Source organism: Ascaphus truei, chromosome 3 (assembly GCF_040206685.1).
Source record: "Ascaphus truei isolate aAscTru1 chromosome 3, aAscTru1.hap1, whole genome shotgun sequence".
Lineage (NCBI taxonomy): Eukaryota > Metazoa > Chordata > Amphibia > Anura > Ascaphidae > Ascaphus > Ascaphus truei.
Genome location: NC_134485.1, coordinates 85,321,220 through 85,336,404, shown reverse-complemented (window position 1 = coordinate 85,336,404; position 15,185 = coordinate 85,321,220). Strand labels below are relative to the sequence as shown.

Below are 15,185 nucleotides of genomic sequence, written 5' to 3'. Positions count from 1 at the left end.
AGCTTACGGACACTCTACCAATCTCCTGGCTCCAACCCCCGACCGCGGCACAACAGACTCCAACCATCCCACTGGCTCCCCCCCCGGACTCCGGCAAGTATCTAAACTAACCCGATCTCTCCAATCCAGACCCGGCTACGCTGACAACCCACTCTCCAGGCGTGCCTCCGGTGCTGTTGGTGCGCAGTTTAATACTTTCCCACCTCAGTACCGGGGGTCCCGCCTTGTTCGTGGTGAGCGCAAGCGTAACACATATAGAACAACAAACAATACATACACATTCATAAAGTCAATTACAGAACAATGCATAACATAGGCTAGTGCAATATATCTGCAAAGATCAATATATGAAAGTACATATAAAAAACACACAGAAAAAGGAAATCCTCAGCACACGCTTAGTTGTCAATAAAAATGTAAATGTATTTAATGGGCAAATGCAAAAACGAACGATGTTTCAGACCAATACGGTCCTTTGTCAAGCTCCTGAGAAAACACATATACTGTACTGTATACACAAATCCATATATGCATACATGGAGACCTGCACACATATATACATGTATATACAACCACGAGCAAAAATAACGTATCTAATCGAGGCCATCTACCTTTTCATGCCTTTAAGGAAGAATTTTAAACATTTCATTTAAACACACACATAGTTTTTTATATATATATATATATATATATATATATATATATATATAATCAAAAAATAAATAGATGATACCGTTCTGTGGCTAACGAAATGCTTTTATTTGTGCGAGCTTTCGAGATGCACTGATCTCTTCTTCCGGCGATGTTACAATGAATGAATACCCTTTGCTTGCTTCATTCATTGTAACATCGCCGGAAGAAGAGATCAGTGTATCTCGAAAGCTCGCACAAATAAAAGCATTTCGTTAGCCACAGAACGGTATCATCTATTTGTTTTTTGATTATTGAAGCTCGGCTAACACGGTACTGATACCTATACATATATATATATATAGGCTATACGATACCGTGTAAGCAGATATCAGAGGCAGCACTCCAGTAGATAGTCAAAAAAAAAGGTGTTTAATGTGACATATAAACCAACGTTTCGGTCCTCCACACGGGACCTTTCTCAAGGTGATGAGATGGTCCCATGTGGGGGACCGAAACGTTGGTTTATATGTCACATTAAACACCTTTTTTTTTGAATATCTACTGGAGTGCTGCCTCTGATATCTGCTTACACGGTATCGTATAGCCTATTTGATTTATATAGGATTAGCACCCACCTATATCTACCTGACGGAGTGCCTTGTTCTCATCTATTCAATATATATATATATATATATATATATATATATATATATATATATATATATTTACATATATTGATATTTGTATCACCTTATCACTATGAAATTAAGCATATTCATATTTTGAAGGACAATTGGCTATGGCTGACAGCACTGCTTGGCAGGTACAAACTTAGTTAGCAATACCATTCATGTTCATGTTACCGTTATGAGTTAAAAAAAAAAAACAAATACTATATTTCCTTTTTGTCCTATTTTTCTCCCAATAGGTTGTTTAAATGTATTAACACAAATACAGAGCAATATGTCATTTTGCAAAGTAATCTATCTATAGCATACTGGGTATATCATTACTTCTACTTCCTCAACTCAGCCCTGCAGCTCACTGTGTAACCTGCTACCTGCAGGGACTGAGCGCTGCTGCCGTAAAACTTGCTGATGGTGGCTGCTTTGCAGCACGGCCGTAAATGTCCTAGTGGGAGAGACACGTGTGTGAGCCGCATACTTCCTGGGAGTGATGGCGCTGTACCAGACTGCAGCCGGGATCCTGGACAAGCTGCAGCAGAGAGAGGGGGCTGTGAAGACCCTGGTGTATGACAGCGGCTTCAGGGTAGGGTAGGGTGGGGTGTATTTTGTATGTATTATTTATTTACCAGTCTGTTTGTGGCACCAGCATGTTATTACTATATGCAGGGGCAGTGTATCTATCTTTTCCTTAACTCTTGTCACTTAAGCAAATCCTGGGGTATATATATATATATATATATATATATATATATATATATATATATGTATAAAGTAATAGTTGTCCTTCCCACATTTGAAATGTAATTGGGAGACGCTGAAACTGTTATCAAACAAAGGAGAAAGCGATCGATTATATAACTAACCCCCGCACATTGTACTGTGCTGAGAATTATGCTGCAACCTCAAAAATTGTGCATATTTTTGTTAACACACCAGTAATACCATATTTTGCTGTGGGGGTCTCGTAATGTCAAGACAACACTATGGCCGCTTACATGATCATTTTTAGCCCAAAACATTACTGGTGTCGAACATTGCCTCACAACATGGTGGCTCATTATAGAAACAATGTCACAACTCCATTGATGTTGGGAATATAGATTAGGTTTAGCGGGACAGGTTTTGTAATGCAGCAAGTGACTAAAACAATATGAAGGTGCTCCTAAATATATGGGGGGGGGGGGGGGGAGAACCCAAGGTCCCTGACTAAAATAACAAATATAAAGTGAAAAACAAAAGGCAGCTCTGTAACCCAAATGAAGGATAGTTTCCAAAAGCAATATAGATAAAAAGAAAGGGGAGTGCAAATGTACAAGTGAATATCAGTGAAACAGTAAAATTGTGATGTGAAAGTATCAAAAACGAAAAGATACTAAAAGCAAACACAGGATTAGACTGGGTGCCAGGGAATCTGTGTCTCCAACTCAGACAAATCCACCTCAGAGGAGAGACAAGCATATAATGGTGCAGACAGTATAATGGAATCCGGACCTATGTGTAATAGTTCTTGCCATATACTCCTTTTAGAGTTTACCTAAAAATGTACATAGCCACATAAAGCTAAGATTATGAGCTGCATTCTGCTATTAGTCCCTGAATTGCCCGTGTGTTTGCTCTTAGAATATACGCCAGCTGTACGCACTCCTGTGCGAGACCCTGCGCTATTCTGCAGTGCTGGAGGAAATCATCAACCGCTCGGAATTGCTGCGGGTGCCAAAGAAACTGCCCTTCACCCTGGCCAAGGTAATAGTGACACACACACATTCCCAGCACGCTAACAGGGTAATAGTGACACACACATTCCCAGCACGCTAACAGGGTAATAGTGACACACACACATTCCCAGCACGCTAACAGGGTAATAGTGACACACACACATTCCCAGCACGCTAACAGGGTAATAGTGACACACACATTCCCAGCACGCTAACAGGGTAATAGTGACACACACATTCCCAGCACGCTAACAGGGTAATAGTGACACACACACATTCCCAGCACGCTAACAGGGTAATAGTGACACACACATTCCCAGCACGCTAACAGGGTAATAGTGACACACACACATTCCCAGCACGCTAACAGGGTAATAGTGACACACACACATTCCCAGCACGCTAACAGGGTAATAGTGACACACACATTCCCAGCACGATAACAAGGTAATAGTGACACACACACACATTCCCAGCACGCTAACAGGGTAATAGTGACACACACACATTCCCAGCACGCTAACAGGGTAATAATGACAATCCTCTCTTTCCTGATGATCAAGTAAACAGGAAGGACCTTATGTTTCTAATGTGTACAGTAAAGTCAGGACTGTGCTGTTTGTTATACTCGGCACCACTACACTCAGCACAATTACTGCTGGTGCTATGATTGTACGTATATTGTCATTGTTGCCATAAATAATGGATTCTCGAATACCCCAACCTTCCTACTACGTAACCCCGAGCTGCAGCTGATCAAAGTGCATTAAAATAGCAATCCCCCACCCCCAGGAGCCTATATAAGTTTAATATTAGTATGCTGCCCCCCAAACATGTCCTGTTTAAGATTACAAAAAATGTTTTTTCTTTAAATCACAACTTTCTTAATCTCTAGCTTCTGAGGTTACCACGGTAACTGGGCTCTGGGGAGAGCTCCATTTTTAACCTCCCGGACATTTTTATATTTCAAACGCTTAAAACTCCTGAACGGAGCATCAGATATTTATTTTTTTACAATAAAAACAGCGTTGGGAAGGGCAAGAAAAGGTCTATAAAAGTAAAATAATAAAATGCAAACACAAACGTCCCTCGATTGAATGAAGTAGTTAGCAGGGGAGTCAGACAGGGCAAATATATCTGTAAGCACAAACTTGGACTGCAATGTGCTGCCTGCCCCACGGGCATTGAAGGGTTCAGTAGTGTGATCTGAAGATCTCCAATCCAAGCACCCGATCCCCTGAATCTTACTGCACAGATTCACTAATACACATGGTACACATACAGTCACACTGATGTACACACGCAGTAACACATTGAATCGTAGGCACTCGTACACAAAAGGCGTGGACGCACCTGATCTAAACATACACACTAATATCTGCAATGATATACGCCGATTTGGGCATGCATAGTCACACGTACCAACACACACAGATTCACATCATTTATATACTGTGTATATAAGACCGCTGTTGATGTGTAGGCCTTCATTCTGTTTGACGCTTTCTATAGTATGTCAAATGTACAATATTGCGGTGCAACATCCGATAACCATTTGAAATATTCCATTAAAAAAAAATATAGCAAATACTTAAAATGATTGGGTTATTGTCATTACCGAACCTTGTGCCCCTGGTAACCTCCCAAGAACCGAGGTTGAAAGCCTTCTGTGTTCGAGGTTTCTCGAGCTCGGCGCCCAACTCCTCTCCTGCTCCTTTTGCTGCCTAAGGTGCTGGTGTATGACTTGCTGTTCGGGAAGGGGCTGCAGTGTGGGGGTCGCTGGAAAGCGACTCTCCTTGCGCACCAGGCGCGGCTGCACGCTGAGCTTGCTCGTCTAAAGGTCAGAGAGAAGGTCAGCAACAACAAGGACCTGGTGACATCGCTGGGCGGTGCGGCTCGTGGTACGTGAGATATGGGGGGTGGGGGGGTGTGGGCCGAGGCCGCAGTATGTATCGTTTGCTTCCTTGGGCTAATTCTTGACCGCCTCTCTGCTCGCAGACCCCACTGTGCCGCGGTATGTCCGTGTGAACACGCTAAAGACCTGCATCGCTGACGTCATCGCGTACTTCAAGCGGCAAGGCTACACCTACCTGGGCAAAGCACGGAGGTAACTTACCTGAGGGGTGTGTGCGTCAGAAAGGGAAGTGATGTGTCCCCGTGGTCAAATAAAAGGGGTCATTTTGCACGCGCCTTTTTTCTCTCCGCTTTTCAACCCTGAGCAGGTGTTTTATTATAAAACTCTCCAGTAGTTTTCTATATTGGATAAATATTTATGGATCAGCATATTTTTCTTCTTCTTTTTTCGCGGGACCCTTGGAAATGACCTCCAGTGGGATTTTTCCACCAAACTGCTGTGGTCTTCGAAATCTTGCCACGTTGTTTTGTACAATATGAGCTCTGACCCAGTATTGCCTATATGAATAAAGTGATTCTAAGCCATAAAGTGCATTCCAGGTTTGTTTAATGAATATGGCCCTATATCTGTTTGTTTTGTTGTTGTACTTGTTAACAGTTAAGACTCTGGGGCTTAAACCTATAACGCTTATAAACATGTATTCCACTATAAAAGCTATAGTAAAAATGATAGAGGCTGAGGGAATTTATCTGATCACAACTCCGGTATATGGGGTTATATGAGACTTTGCCTTTTAGTGCTGGATTCCAAATCGAATGTCAACTCTGTGTGATTTCAGGCCAGTTGCGTTATGGTAATACCGTATTTCCTCGATTGTAAGACGCAGGTTTTTTCCCTTTTTCACGTGGCTGAAATAGGTCTGCGTCTTACAATCGATGTACTGGGGGGAAAAAAAACCAGCCAGGGGGCGCTGCTGGAGATGCCTGCCGGGTTTTCTGTGTGCAGCAAAAATGTCTGCGATCACGGGCCCCCCTCCTCCCCCTCGTGCAGAGAGATATGCTGCAGATGCCGGCTGGGTCTTAGCATAACAGCTTAATTTACGATCACAGCCCCACTCCCCTCTGTGCAGAGAGATCATGGCCGCCCCCCCCTCCATGAGGTGCAGAGAGTTCAGTGGAGATCCCACGGACAGGGGTATGTCTTCACAGCAGCCCCCCTCCCCCCTGTCAAATCTGTGTGAGCTGCACATGCAGAAGGAGATCTGTGTGTGTGTGTGTGTGTGTGTGTGTGTGTGTGTGTGTATCTCTGTGTGTCTCTCTGTGTGTGTCTGTCAGTCTGTCTCTCTGTGTGTGTGTCTGTCTGTCTCTGTGTGTCCTTCCATTCTATCCCTCTCCCCATCCTTCCTATCTCTCTCCCCCTTCCCTTCTATCTCTCTCCCCAACTTCCCTCCTATCTCTCTCCCCAACTTCCCTCCTATCTCTCTCCCCAACTTCCCTCCTATCTCTCTCCCCAACTTCCTTCCTATCTCTCTCTCCCCCCCCTTCCCTCCTATCTCTGTCCCCCCTTCCCTCCTATCTCTGTCCCCCCTTCCCTCCTATCTCTGTCCCCCCTTCCCTCCTATCTCTGTCCCCCCTTCCCTCCTCTCCCCCCTTCCCTCCTCTCCCCCCTTCCCTCCTCTCCCCCCTTCCCTCCTCTCCCCCCTTCCCTCCTCTCCCCCCTTCCCTCCTCTCCCCCTCTCCCCCTTCCCTCTTATCCCCCTTCCCTCCTATCCCTCTCCCCCCTTCCCTCCTCTCCCCCCTTCCCTCCTATCCCCCTCTCCCCCTTCCCTCTTATCCCCCTTCCCTCCTATCCCTCTCCCCCCCTTCCCTCCTATCCCTACCCCCTTCCCTCCTATCCCTCCCCTCCCCTTCCCTTCTATCCCTCTCCCCTCTTCCCTCCTATCCCTCTCCCCCACTTCCCTCCTATCCCTCTCCCCCACTTCCCTCCTATCCCTCCCCCTTCCCTCCTATCCCTCTCCCCCTTCCCTCCTATCCCTCTCCCCCCTTCCCTCCTATCCCTCTCCCCCTTCCCTCCTATCCCTCTCCCCCTTCCCTCCTATCCCTCTCCCCACTTTCCCTCCTATCCCTCTCCCCTCCTATCCCTTCCCTCCTATCCCTCTCCTCCCCCTCTCCTTTTCTCTCCGCCCCCTCTCCTTTTCTCTCCTCTCTCTCCCTCCCTCCTCTCCCCCTTCCCTCCTCTCTCCCCCTTCCCTCCTATCCCTCTCTCCCCCTTCCCTCCTATCCCTCTCTCCCCCTTCCCTCCTATCCCTCTCCCCCCCTTCCCTCCTATCCCTCTCCCCCCCTTCCCTCCTATCCCTCTCCCCCCCTTCCCTCCTATCCCTCTCCCCCCCTTCCCTCCTATCCCTCTCCCCCCTTCTCTCCTATCCCTCTCCCCCCCTTCCCTCCTATCCCTCTCCCCCCCTTCCCTCCTATCCCTCCCCCCCCTTCTCTCCTATCCCTCTCCCCCCCTTCCCTCCTATCCCTCTCCCCCCCTTCCCTCCTATCCCTCTCCCCCCCTTCCCTCCTATCCCTCTCCTTTTCTCTCTCCCTCCCTCCCCCCTTCTCTCCTCTCCTTCCATCCTTCTCTCCATTCTCCCCCCCTCTCTCTCTCTCTCTCTCTCCCCAGAAAAAAATTCTGCACATTTAATATAATGTTTTTTCCCCCCAAATTTTTTTATTAAATCAAGGGTGCGTCTTAGAATCGATGGCATCTTAGAATCGAGGAAATAGGGTAGTTTAGATGTACAAAGCCAGCTTGCAGATGGATATAGATATTTCTCTATCTCTATATCTGTTCCTGATTTAAAACCGACAGCAGATAATGAAGGCGACTGAGCGTTTGCCTCTTCCCCCCCCCCCCCCTCTTTCTCCTCTAAACCCCCCTCTCCTACCTGGCTTCGCTGGAGGAGGGCAGCGGTAGAAGAGAACAGAGGAGGAGGATGTCGGGTGGCTACAGGAGCAGGGCAGCAGAGGTGGAAGACAGTGGACTGTGGTGGTGGAAGAGGACTGAGAACCATGGGAGCGGAGCAGAGGAGGAAGACAGTAGGCGGCGGGAGAAGAGCACTGAGGACCATGCCAGCAGAGCAGGGTGGCACAGGAGGACGGCCGGGGAGGAGAGCGTTGTAGCAGCGGCAGACACGAAGTCCTTAAAGACGTCCGGGTCGGACCGCTGGGGCAGGCTCCTCCCCGGCATTGGTCCTGTGCCACCCTTCTCCGCTGACATGGTCCTCAGTGATCTTCTCCCTTTGCCTGCTGTCTTCCTCCTCTGCTGCCCTGTTCCACTCCCGTGGTCCTCAGTCCTCCTCGTCTGCTTCCGCCGCCCGCCATCTTCCTCCTCCCTGCTGCCCTGCTCTCCCTCTGTGGTCTATTATTAATGTTAATGAAAACCGCTAGTCGCCAGCTGGTAATATCAACTGGCTACGGGCGAGCTTATTTGTCGAGAGCCCTGCTCCTTTTTTTATCTATGGCATACATGTTATTAATATTCTTAATGAGTTTTTTTTAACATTATCTACACTGTAAAAAAAAATGTGTGTCCTGCAGTATACAGGAGCTGGCAGAGCTGGGTCAGCAGAAAGGGAAGAGGTTCCTGCAGGATCTCCATGTTCCACATCTGCTGGCATTCCCCCCAAACACTGACTTCCACAAGGACACCTTATACACAGCAGGGCACCTTATACTGCAGGACAAGGTGAGCTTCCTCTAATCACTGCCCTTTTGCAAGCCCAAGCTTGCCCTCCCACGCAGGGTCCTGCTGAAGTGTCACTTTCCCTAGGCAAGTTGTCTCCCCGCCTTGCTCCTGGCCCCTCCTGTGGCTTCCCATGTGATTGATGCCTGTGCTGCTCCTGGAAACAAGACAAGCCAACTAGCTGCCATGTTGCAGAACAAGGGGTAAGCGTTGCAGGGGTCCGTGGGTATGTAACGGAGTTTATGGGACATTAGTTGAATAGATGGTTGTTGTAAAGGGCTAGAAGCTGCATGAACTCTGCAGAAAAGCAAGGTTCTTTGAGATGTATTGTATTGTCATCTTAAAATAAGACCGGTGACATCATCCAGCCACGCAGTCCATACCATTGTAATTGACAGTGGCAGGTTGTCCATGACCCCTGCACATGGAACACACCTATTGGTGCAATTGTCATTACAGATGTAGTCCTCGTTTTCCAACGTTTCGCTTTGTCGGGTGCGTTTTCCGACGGCGCATAATGCAGTCTAAAAACCTCATTATCCGCAGCGGTTTTCGCGCATCCGACGGAAACCGTCGCCTGTTAACATGGGTCCCACTTTCTGACTGTCCAGCATCCGACGCGGGTTTGCGAGACGCATTGTGTCGGAAAAGCGGGGACTACCTGTACTCTGAACCAACCACCAGTACCGGTTCTTATAACTGTTACATTTCCTCACAATTCAAGGCTGACGCAGTGTGCCGTCGGACAACTTCTGCATGGCTGGTGGATATGATGACCTTTTATCTTGTAAACCAGGGGATTACCGGGAGCTGGGATTACCGGGAGCTGGGATTACCGGGAGCTGGGAGCATCGCACTAAATCTCCTCTTGACCTCCTGTATTTTTCAAGCTTGAATTATGTTGAATTGATGCTTTAAAACTTGCATTTTGGAACATCATTTAGCATCAAACATTACTAACAAACCCTTTTATTCCCCACCTCCGGGGATGTGACATACTGCAACTGTTACAAAATGGGCCACGGGTGACTGGACTTCTGCTCGGGGGAGTGAATGACACAAGATGCTCTCTTGTTAATGTGGGAAGCAGGGAATTGTGTGTGTCATTCCTACAACGTTACTAGATAATGCAGTAAGACTTTATGTAAATTCAAAGCAGTCAATAATTGGTCTTCACCCTTCCCCACCTACTGCTAGGAAGGTTTTCGCTTTTGACCTGGATACAAAACGTTTAGCCACCATGAGCACGCTGTTGCTACGAGCTGGGGTCACATGTCAGGAGCTGGCCAATCGGGACTTCCTCACAGTTGACCCAAATGATCCCAAATACCAGAAAGCAAGCCACATCCTGGTGGACCCGTCTTGCAGTGGATCTGGTAAGCGGCAGGGGGGGGGGAGTACACGCGAGAGATGGGCGGTGCATAATGAGACCTCAACACTTCCAAATTCAAAGAAACGCCAACTTTCACAAAGCAGTCCATGGGTGCAACGTTTTCCGTGAAATGACCGGGACGGCAATCCATGCAGAAACCATGGAATATTGTGTGTGTGTGTGTGTGTGTGTGTGTGTGTGTGTGTGTACAATATCGCAAAAACAAGATCAGGTAAACATTAAATGAGACGATAAAGTAGTTTCTATAGTTTACAAGTACGTTGGAATGTTTGTAAAATAAGATCCCTTGTGTTGGACTGTAGTAATGATTATCAGAGGGTGATTCAGGGCACTACGGATTTTTCAATCAAAAATTACATTTATTGTCAGAGTAACACAACTTTTCGACCATCACAGTGGCCTCTGACAATAAATGTAACTTTTGATCCGTAGTGCCCTGAATCATCCTCTTATATACCGATTCTGAATTATTTTGACAGGTATTCCCTGAGCCAGGGGCACCGGTAACTGTATATATTGACAACATTTAATTTGGTGTGCGGCATATAACCTATATTTGCATAGGACAGTAGTAATGTAACATATCACTGTTCTTATGTATTTGAGTATTTGAGACTGCAAAGGATGTCCCGCTCATATCGTACAAATGGAATTTCCTTGTAGAAATTCAGGCACAAAACGTTCCATATGGGCAGCATTTTGTGACACTTTGTCAAGGAGACATTCTGATTGAAGGACATTTATGTAGGTGCATAGATTCTAGAGCTATATTTGTGGGGAACAGAGTTTTTTATTTTCTTACGGAAAAATGAACAATAATAGAAGATTAGGAATGGAGCTGGAATACAGAGTGAAAAGATATATTTACTACCAGATTTCTTTATTTGGAGCTGAATAATTTATCGTCAATTAGGTATAAATTGAATTTTTTTACGTTGGGTTCCATTATATTTTTTCCTACAAAATCACCAGTGGGTGAAGCAATAACCTTTTTTCCCCACTGTGTACGGTGTGCAGCCTGATGCTTAGTTTTGTTTTCTTTACTCATCCTTCTTTACTCATCCTAACACCCCTCTCCTAGGGATGCCGGATCAGATGAGGGTTCACACAGAGGAGGCGGGTTCTGAGCAGCCGGAGAGGCTGCAGGCTTTGTCGGGTTTCCAGCGCCGTGCCCTGTCCCACTCGCTCACCTTCCCCTCTGTGCAGCGAGTGGTCTACTCTACCTGCTCCATCCACCAGCAGGAGAATGAGGATGTGGTGAGGAGCACCCTGGAGCAGCACAGAGAATTCAGGTGAGGAGCATCTCGGGGGGCCTAATGCAACATCTTGTGCAGAAAACGTGGCTGGTCTTTGATTTGCGACAACAGTTGTCGCAGCGACACTAAATATGTACAACCATTCACCTGTCAAAATAGCTCTTCCAAGGAGACGTTTTAATTTGCAGCCACATTTGGGTTTTAAAAACCATAAACCGTGGTTGATATGTTAATAACTCATCACCCAATAGTGGCACCATTGTTTGACTTCAGCTCTGAATGGCTGATTCTTATACCCTGTTCGGTGCAATTGCTCATTGAGCAACTTGAGGCAGCGCGTTACCAGTCTTGCACCCGTTTGGTTGTCCTGTAGGTTGGAGGATGCTCTCCCTTCGTGGCCTATGCGTGGTTTGAACACCTTCCCGGGCTCAAGTTGCTGTCTCCGGGCATCTCTGTCGGAGACGCTTACCAATGGCTTCTTTGTTGCAGTCTTCCAGCGTAGGAGTAAGGATGACACAGGGTGAGCGGCTTGCATGTGGTCTACAGGGAGAAGCTGGGGTGCCCAAGTTTGGTAGTACTAGTGATTGGTGGAGGCTCAATCAGTCTGTGCTTCAGCACAGGTGGCTCAGTCTGCAATTGAGCCACTTGTGCTGAAGCAGGAATATCCTGAAAAACTGACCTGGGGGGGAGGGGGGCATGTGCTGGTCCCACCAGGAGGGCTGAATGGGAGGATTTATACAGTAGTGGAGGATTGGGAAAGTGGCAATGAAAAAGGAGGCAGTTTGTCTCGATTCAATAATTTGATAAACCTACCCCTCCGTGGAATACGTCTAAATTGGATTTTTTTTTTGGGTGCCCAACCTGCAAACTTGTCATTTTGAATTATGATCCATTTACAAAATGGGGATCCCAAAAGGCAAAACAAATGCTTTTGTGGGCCCAGCTTTAAAAATAAGAAAAGCGAGGCACATGCATCAAGCGCTGATGCAGATTATTGCACTGGCCCCAGCGTTAACTCTCATTTAAATCAATGGGAGTTAATCCTGGAATGGGTGCGATAACCTTTACCTGCACTTAATATACATACTACATCATGGGGGGGAGAGGGGGGGTTGGGTCTTGTGTTGAGCACCCCTGCTATAAGGCTTTGTGTGCAATGTAGAGGAAGCAGTAGACATTCCTTTTAGTATGGGACTAACCGTGTCTGTCTTTGGCAGCAGTTCCCCCATAGCTACAGAGGAGAGCACAGATTACAGAGAGACGAAGATGAAAGAGGAAGACAGGGGAAAGGGTGAGACGGAAGATCCCAAGACATCACAGGGCAAGAGGAAAAGGAAAGCCAAGCCTGCGCTGCACAAACTGCGTCAGGCAAAAAAGATCCACAAGAAGAAGAAACGCAAGACGGACCTGCCCTAGTTCACTCGCAGGACTTGGTTTATTGGAAGCCTGGGCAGTGAAATCGCTGTGCTGTTTCAATTGCTGTACAATTTGTGTTGTATTGCTTTGAATATGCAAACAAGTAAATGAATGGTTTTGGAGCAGATTTGTTGTTATATACATATACACACACTAAAGCTTACAGGAACATGTCTTTATATTAGGGTAAATATGACACATTTGGAATTGGACGATATTATTGCTAGAGATGCAAGTTATGATGTGAAAATAGGCCAATTACATGACCCACAGAGGATTGGGTGGGGGGGAAGGGCTTTGCCATGTTTCACCTTTTTAACTTGCCTAGCAAAAGGGCCAGCAATCTATTTGTCACGACTTCGGCATGTTTGGTGTTGATGTATCATCTGTTTTAAGCAAACCTGTTTCATTTTGAAATGAATCTTATCTGACGGTACCCAGGAGACTTGCTTAGAGTGCATCGTTTTGAAGGATGAATGAAAATTGTTGACAAGACCTGCTGAGTGACATCACAAAAGGGATCAAAGAAAGGAATTTATACTCCTTACAAATTAGTTTAGTGACTCAAGGCTACAGCCTCAGTTAAGGAAAAAACAAACATTAGTATATAAAATACCTATATTTTTGTAAATAAAATGTCATCACCCGTATTTGCCTTAATCACGACTCAATTCATTTTATCCTACATCTGAAAAAAAGCAATACTATCCAAAGTAGATGACCTGAATATGTGTGTTAAATAATTACATGTAGTAGTATGAATTACAGAGAGGGACTGCCCATATGATGCACTCAAGCATCTACACATTAGAATAACATTATTATTAAATGAAAAACTAGGAGTATACAATGTTAAACTAGTTGAGCAACACCTCTGGGAATAGCCTGGTAGTCCACAGCTGGAGGGTAGAGTGGTATGGAGTCTACATTACACAACAAATGTCCTGTGGTGCCAAGAGTCCTGAAGGGATGAGTTCTGTAATGTTAAACAGATATCTAGTGAGAATCCAGTGATATTTAGGTGATTGAGGTGAAAACAGTTATTTAACCAAAACCAGTGCTAAATCATAAATCGTGCTCACACAGAGCCATAGTACCATCTTAATACCCAATAGTAGTAACAGAGCTGTATGCTGCATAGCGCTTACTAGTATTGTGACTGCTCCCATAGTAATCTGCAGTCTGTGTATATCTATAAACCAATATCCATATCTATTATCATATATAACTGCCCAATAAGCTTCTTTGGGGTGGGGATGGGCACACCCCCGAAGTTGTCGAACGAAACACGTTGGGAAGTAGTGACGTCAAGAGTGCAGTGGTGACGCGTATCTGAGTGATAAAAATACTTATTTGACAGCTATAGTAGGGCAGTTCTATACTGTATTATAATAGATATTAGTATCTGAGTTAGTTTATAAATCTAGAGACTGCAGATTACCGTGGGAGCAGTCATAATATTAGCAAGCTCTGCAGAATACAAATCTGTTACTACTATGGTCCTGTGCATACACAGTTTATGATTTGGCACTGGTTTTGGTAAATTATAGTTTTCATATGAAATCGCCTAAATATCACTGGATTCTCACTAGATATCTATTTAAAGCTGCAGGTCAAGCTGCCGTTTAAAAAAATAAAAATCCCCATTCAATACGTGCATCAGTACAATCTGCATTAGCTAAGCTGCAGATCGATCCGTTCTCCTATAATCGATCGCTTGCTCGGGGCTTATCTATCATTAATACCAAGTCACTTACATATCCTGGAAGCAGCATCCCCTTTTAATCTGTTCTCAACACTAGGCTTCTCCAATGTCAAGTGCAATTTTTGCAGTGTCAAAAGCTGGGATATGTACAATAAGGCAGAGTCCATGGTGGGTGTGTGCGGGACTACGACCGCGCAAATGGCTTCACACTTGCCTTTAGCTTCAGCGATTTGTGCGCTCTAATTGGACGCGACATCACGGGAGCGGGTTCGTCCTCATTGGGCGAATAGCTCACATGACCCAGCCATCGCATCGCGAGTGCCGGCTCTTCTGGTCGTGCGCTTTCTGGACAGAGGCACATCATTTTGATGGCGATAACCATGGACCATACTCCACGCGATGGCGTGCGCAGCGCAAACAAAAGGCAGTACGTCCGTGGGGGAGGCGCAGGCCATAGAGCACGCAGGCGATTGTCGAGCAGACCAAAAAAAATGTCGTTTTTGTTGCGCAACATCCGGGTCACGTGGGCGGTTCAGCCAATGAGGGCAAACCGCTGACATCACGGCAACGTCACGCCTCCCCGTTGCTGTGGATCACAGGAGACCGGAAGTCCCACGGGGGGGAAGCAAAGCGGTACACTGCTCACTGGAGGCTGGATTGCAAATAAAAATATTTATTCTTAGGCTGCGCGTACAGTTAGGGCTACTGCGACGTTGCGTAGCAGCAAGTACATGCAGTCTGTCGTGGGTGCGATCGCGACGGCTCGCAATCGCTGGTAGTAAAAGGAATTTTTATTTCAG

The 15,185-nt window shown here is 46.1% G+C and overlaps 1 protein-coding gene across 2 annotated transcripts; it reads left to right on the top strand.

Moving 5' to 3' along the window:
* The first annotated feature begins 1,740 nt into the window (after positions 1-1,740).
* On the top strand, positions 1,741-13,278 carry NSUN5 (NOP2/Sun RNA methyltransferase 5). 2 transcript variants are annotated; one of them, XM_075594466.1, is made up of 10 exons: positions 1,741-1,902; positions 2,940-3,062; positions 4,764-4,935; positions 5,033-5,141; positions 8,471-8,618; positions 8,703-8,818; positions 9,813-9,991; positions 11,090-11,300; positions 11,638-11,784; positions 12,482-13,278. In XM_075594466.1, the coding sequence occupies exons 1-10, from the start codon at positions 1,810-1,812 to the stop codon at positions 12,678-12,680; spliced, it is 1,497 nt and encodes a 498-aa protein (XP_075450581.1). In that variant the 5' UTR covers positions 1,741-1,809; the 3' UTR covers positions 12,681-13,278. The 2 variants fall into 2 exon arrangements, with proteins under 2 accessions (XP_075450581.1, XP_075450582.1); XM_075594467.1 differs by having other exon boundaries at positions 1,743-1,902; positions 12,485-13,278.
* The last annotated feature ends 1,907 nt before the right edge of the window (positions 13,279-15,185 follow it).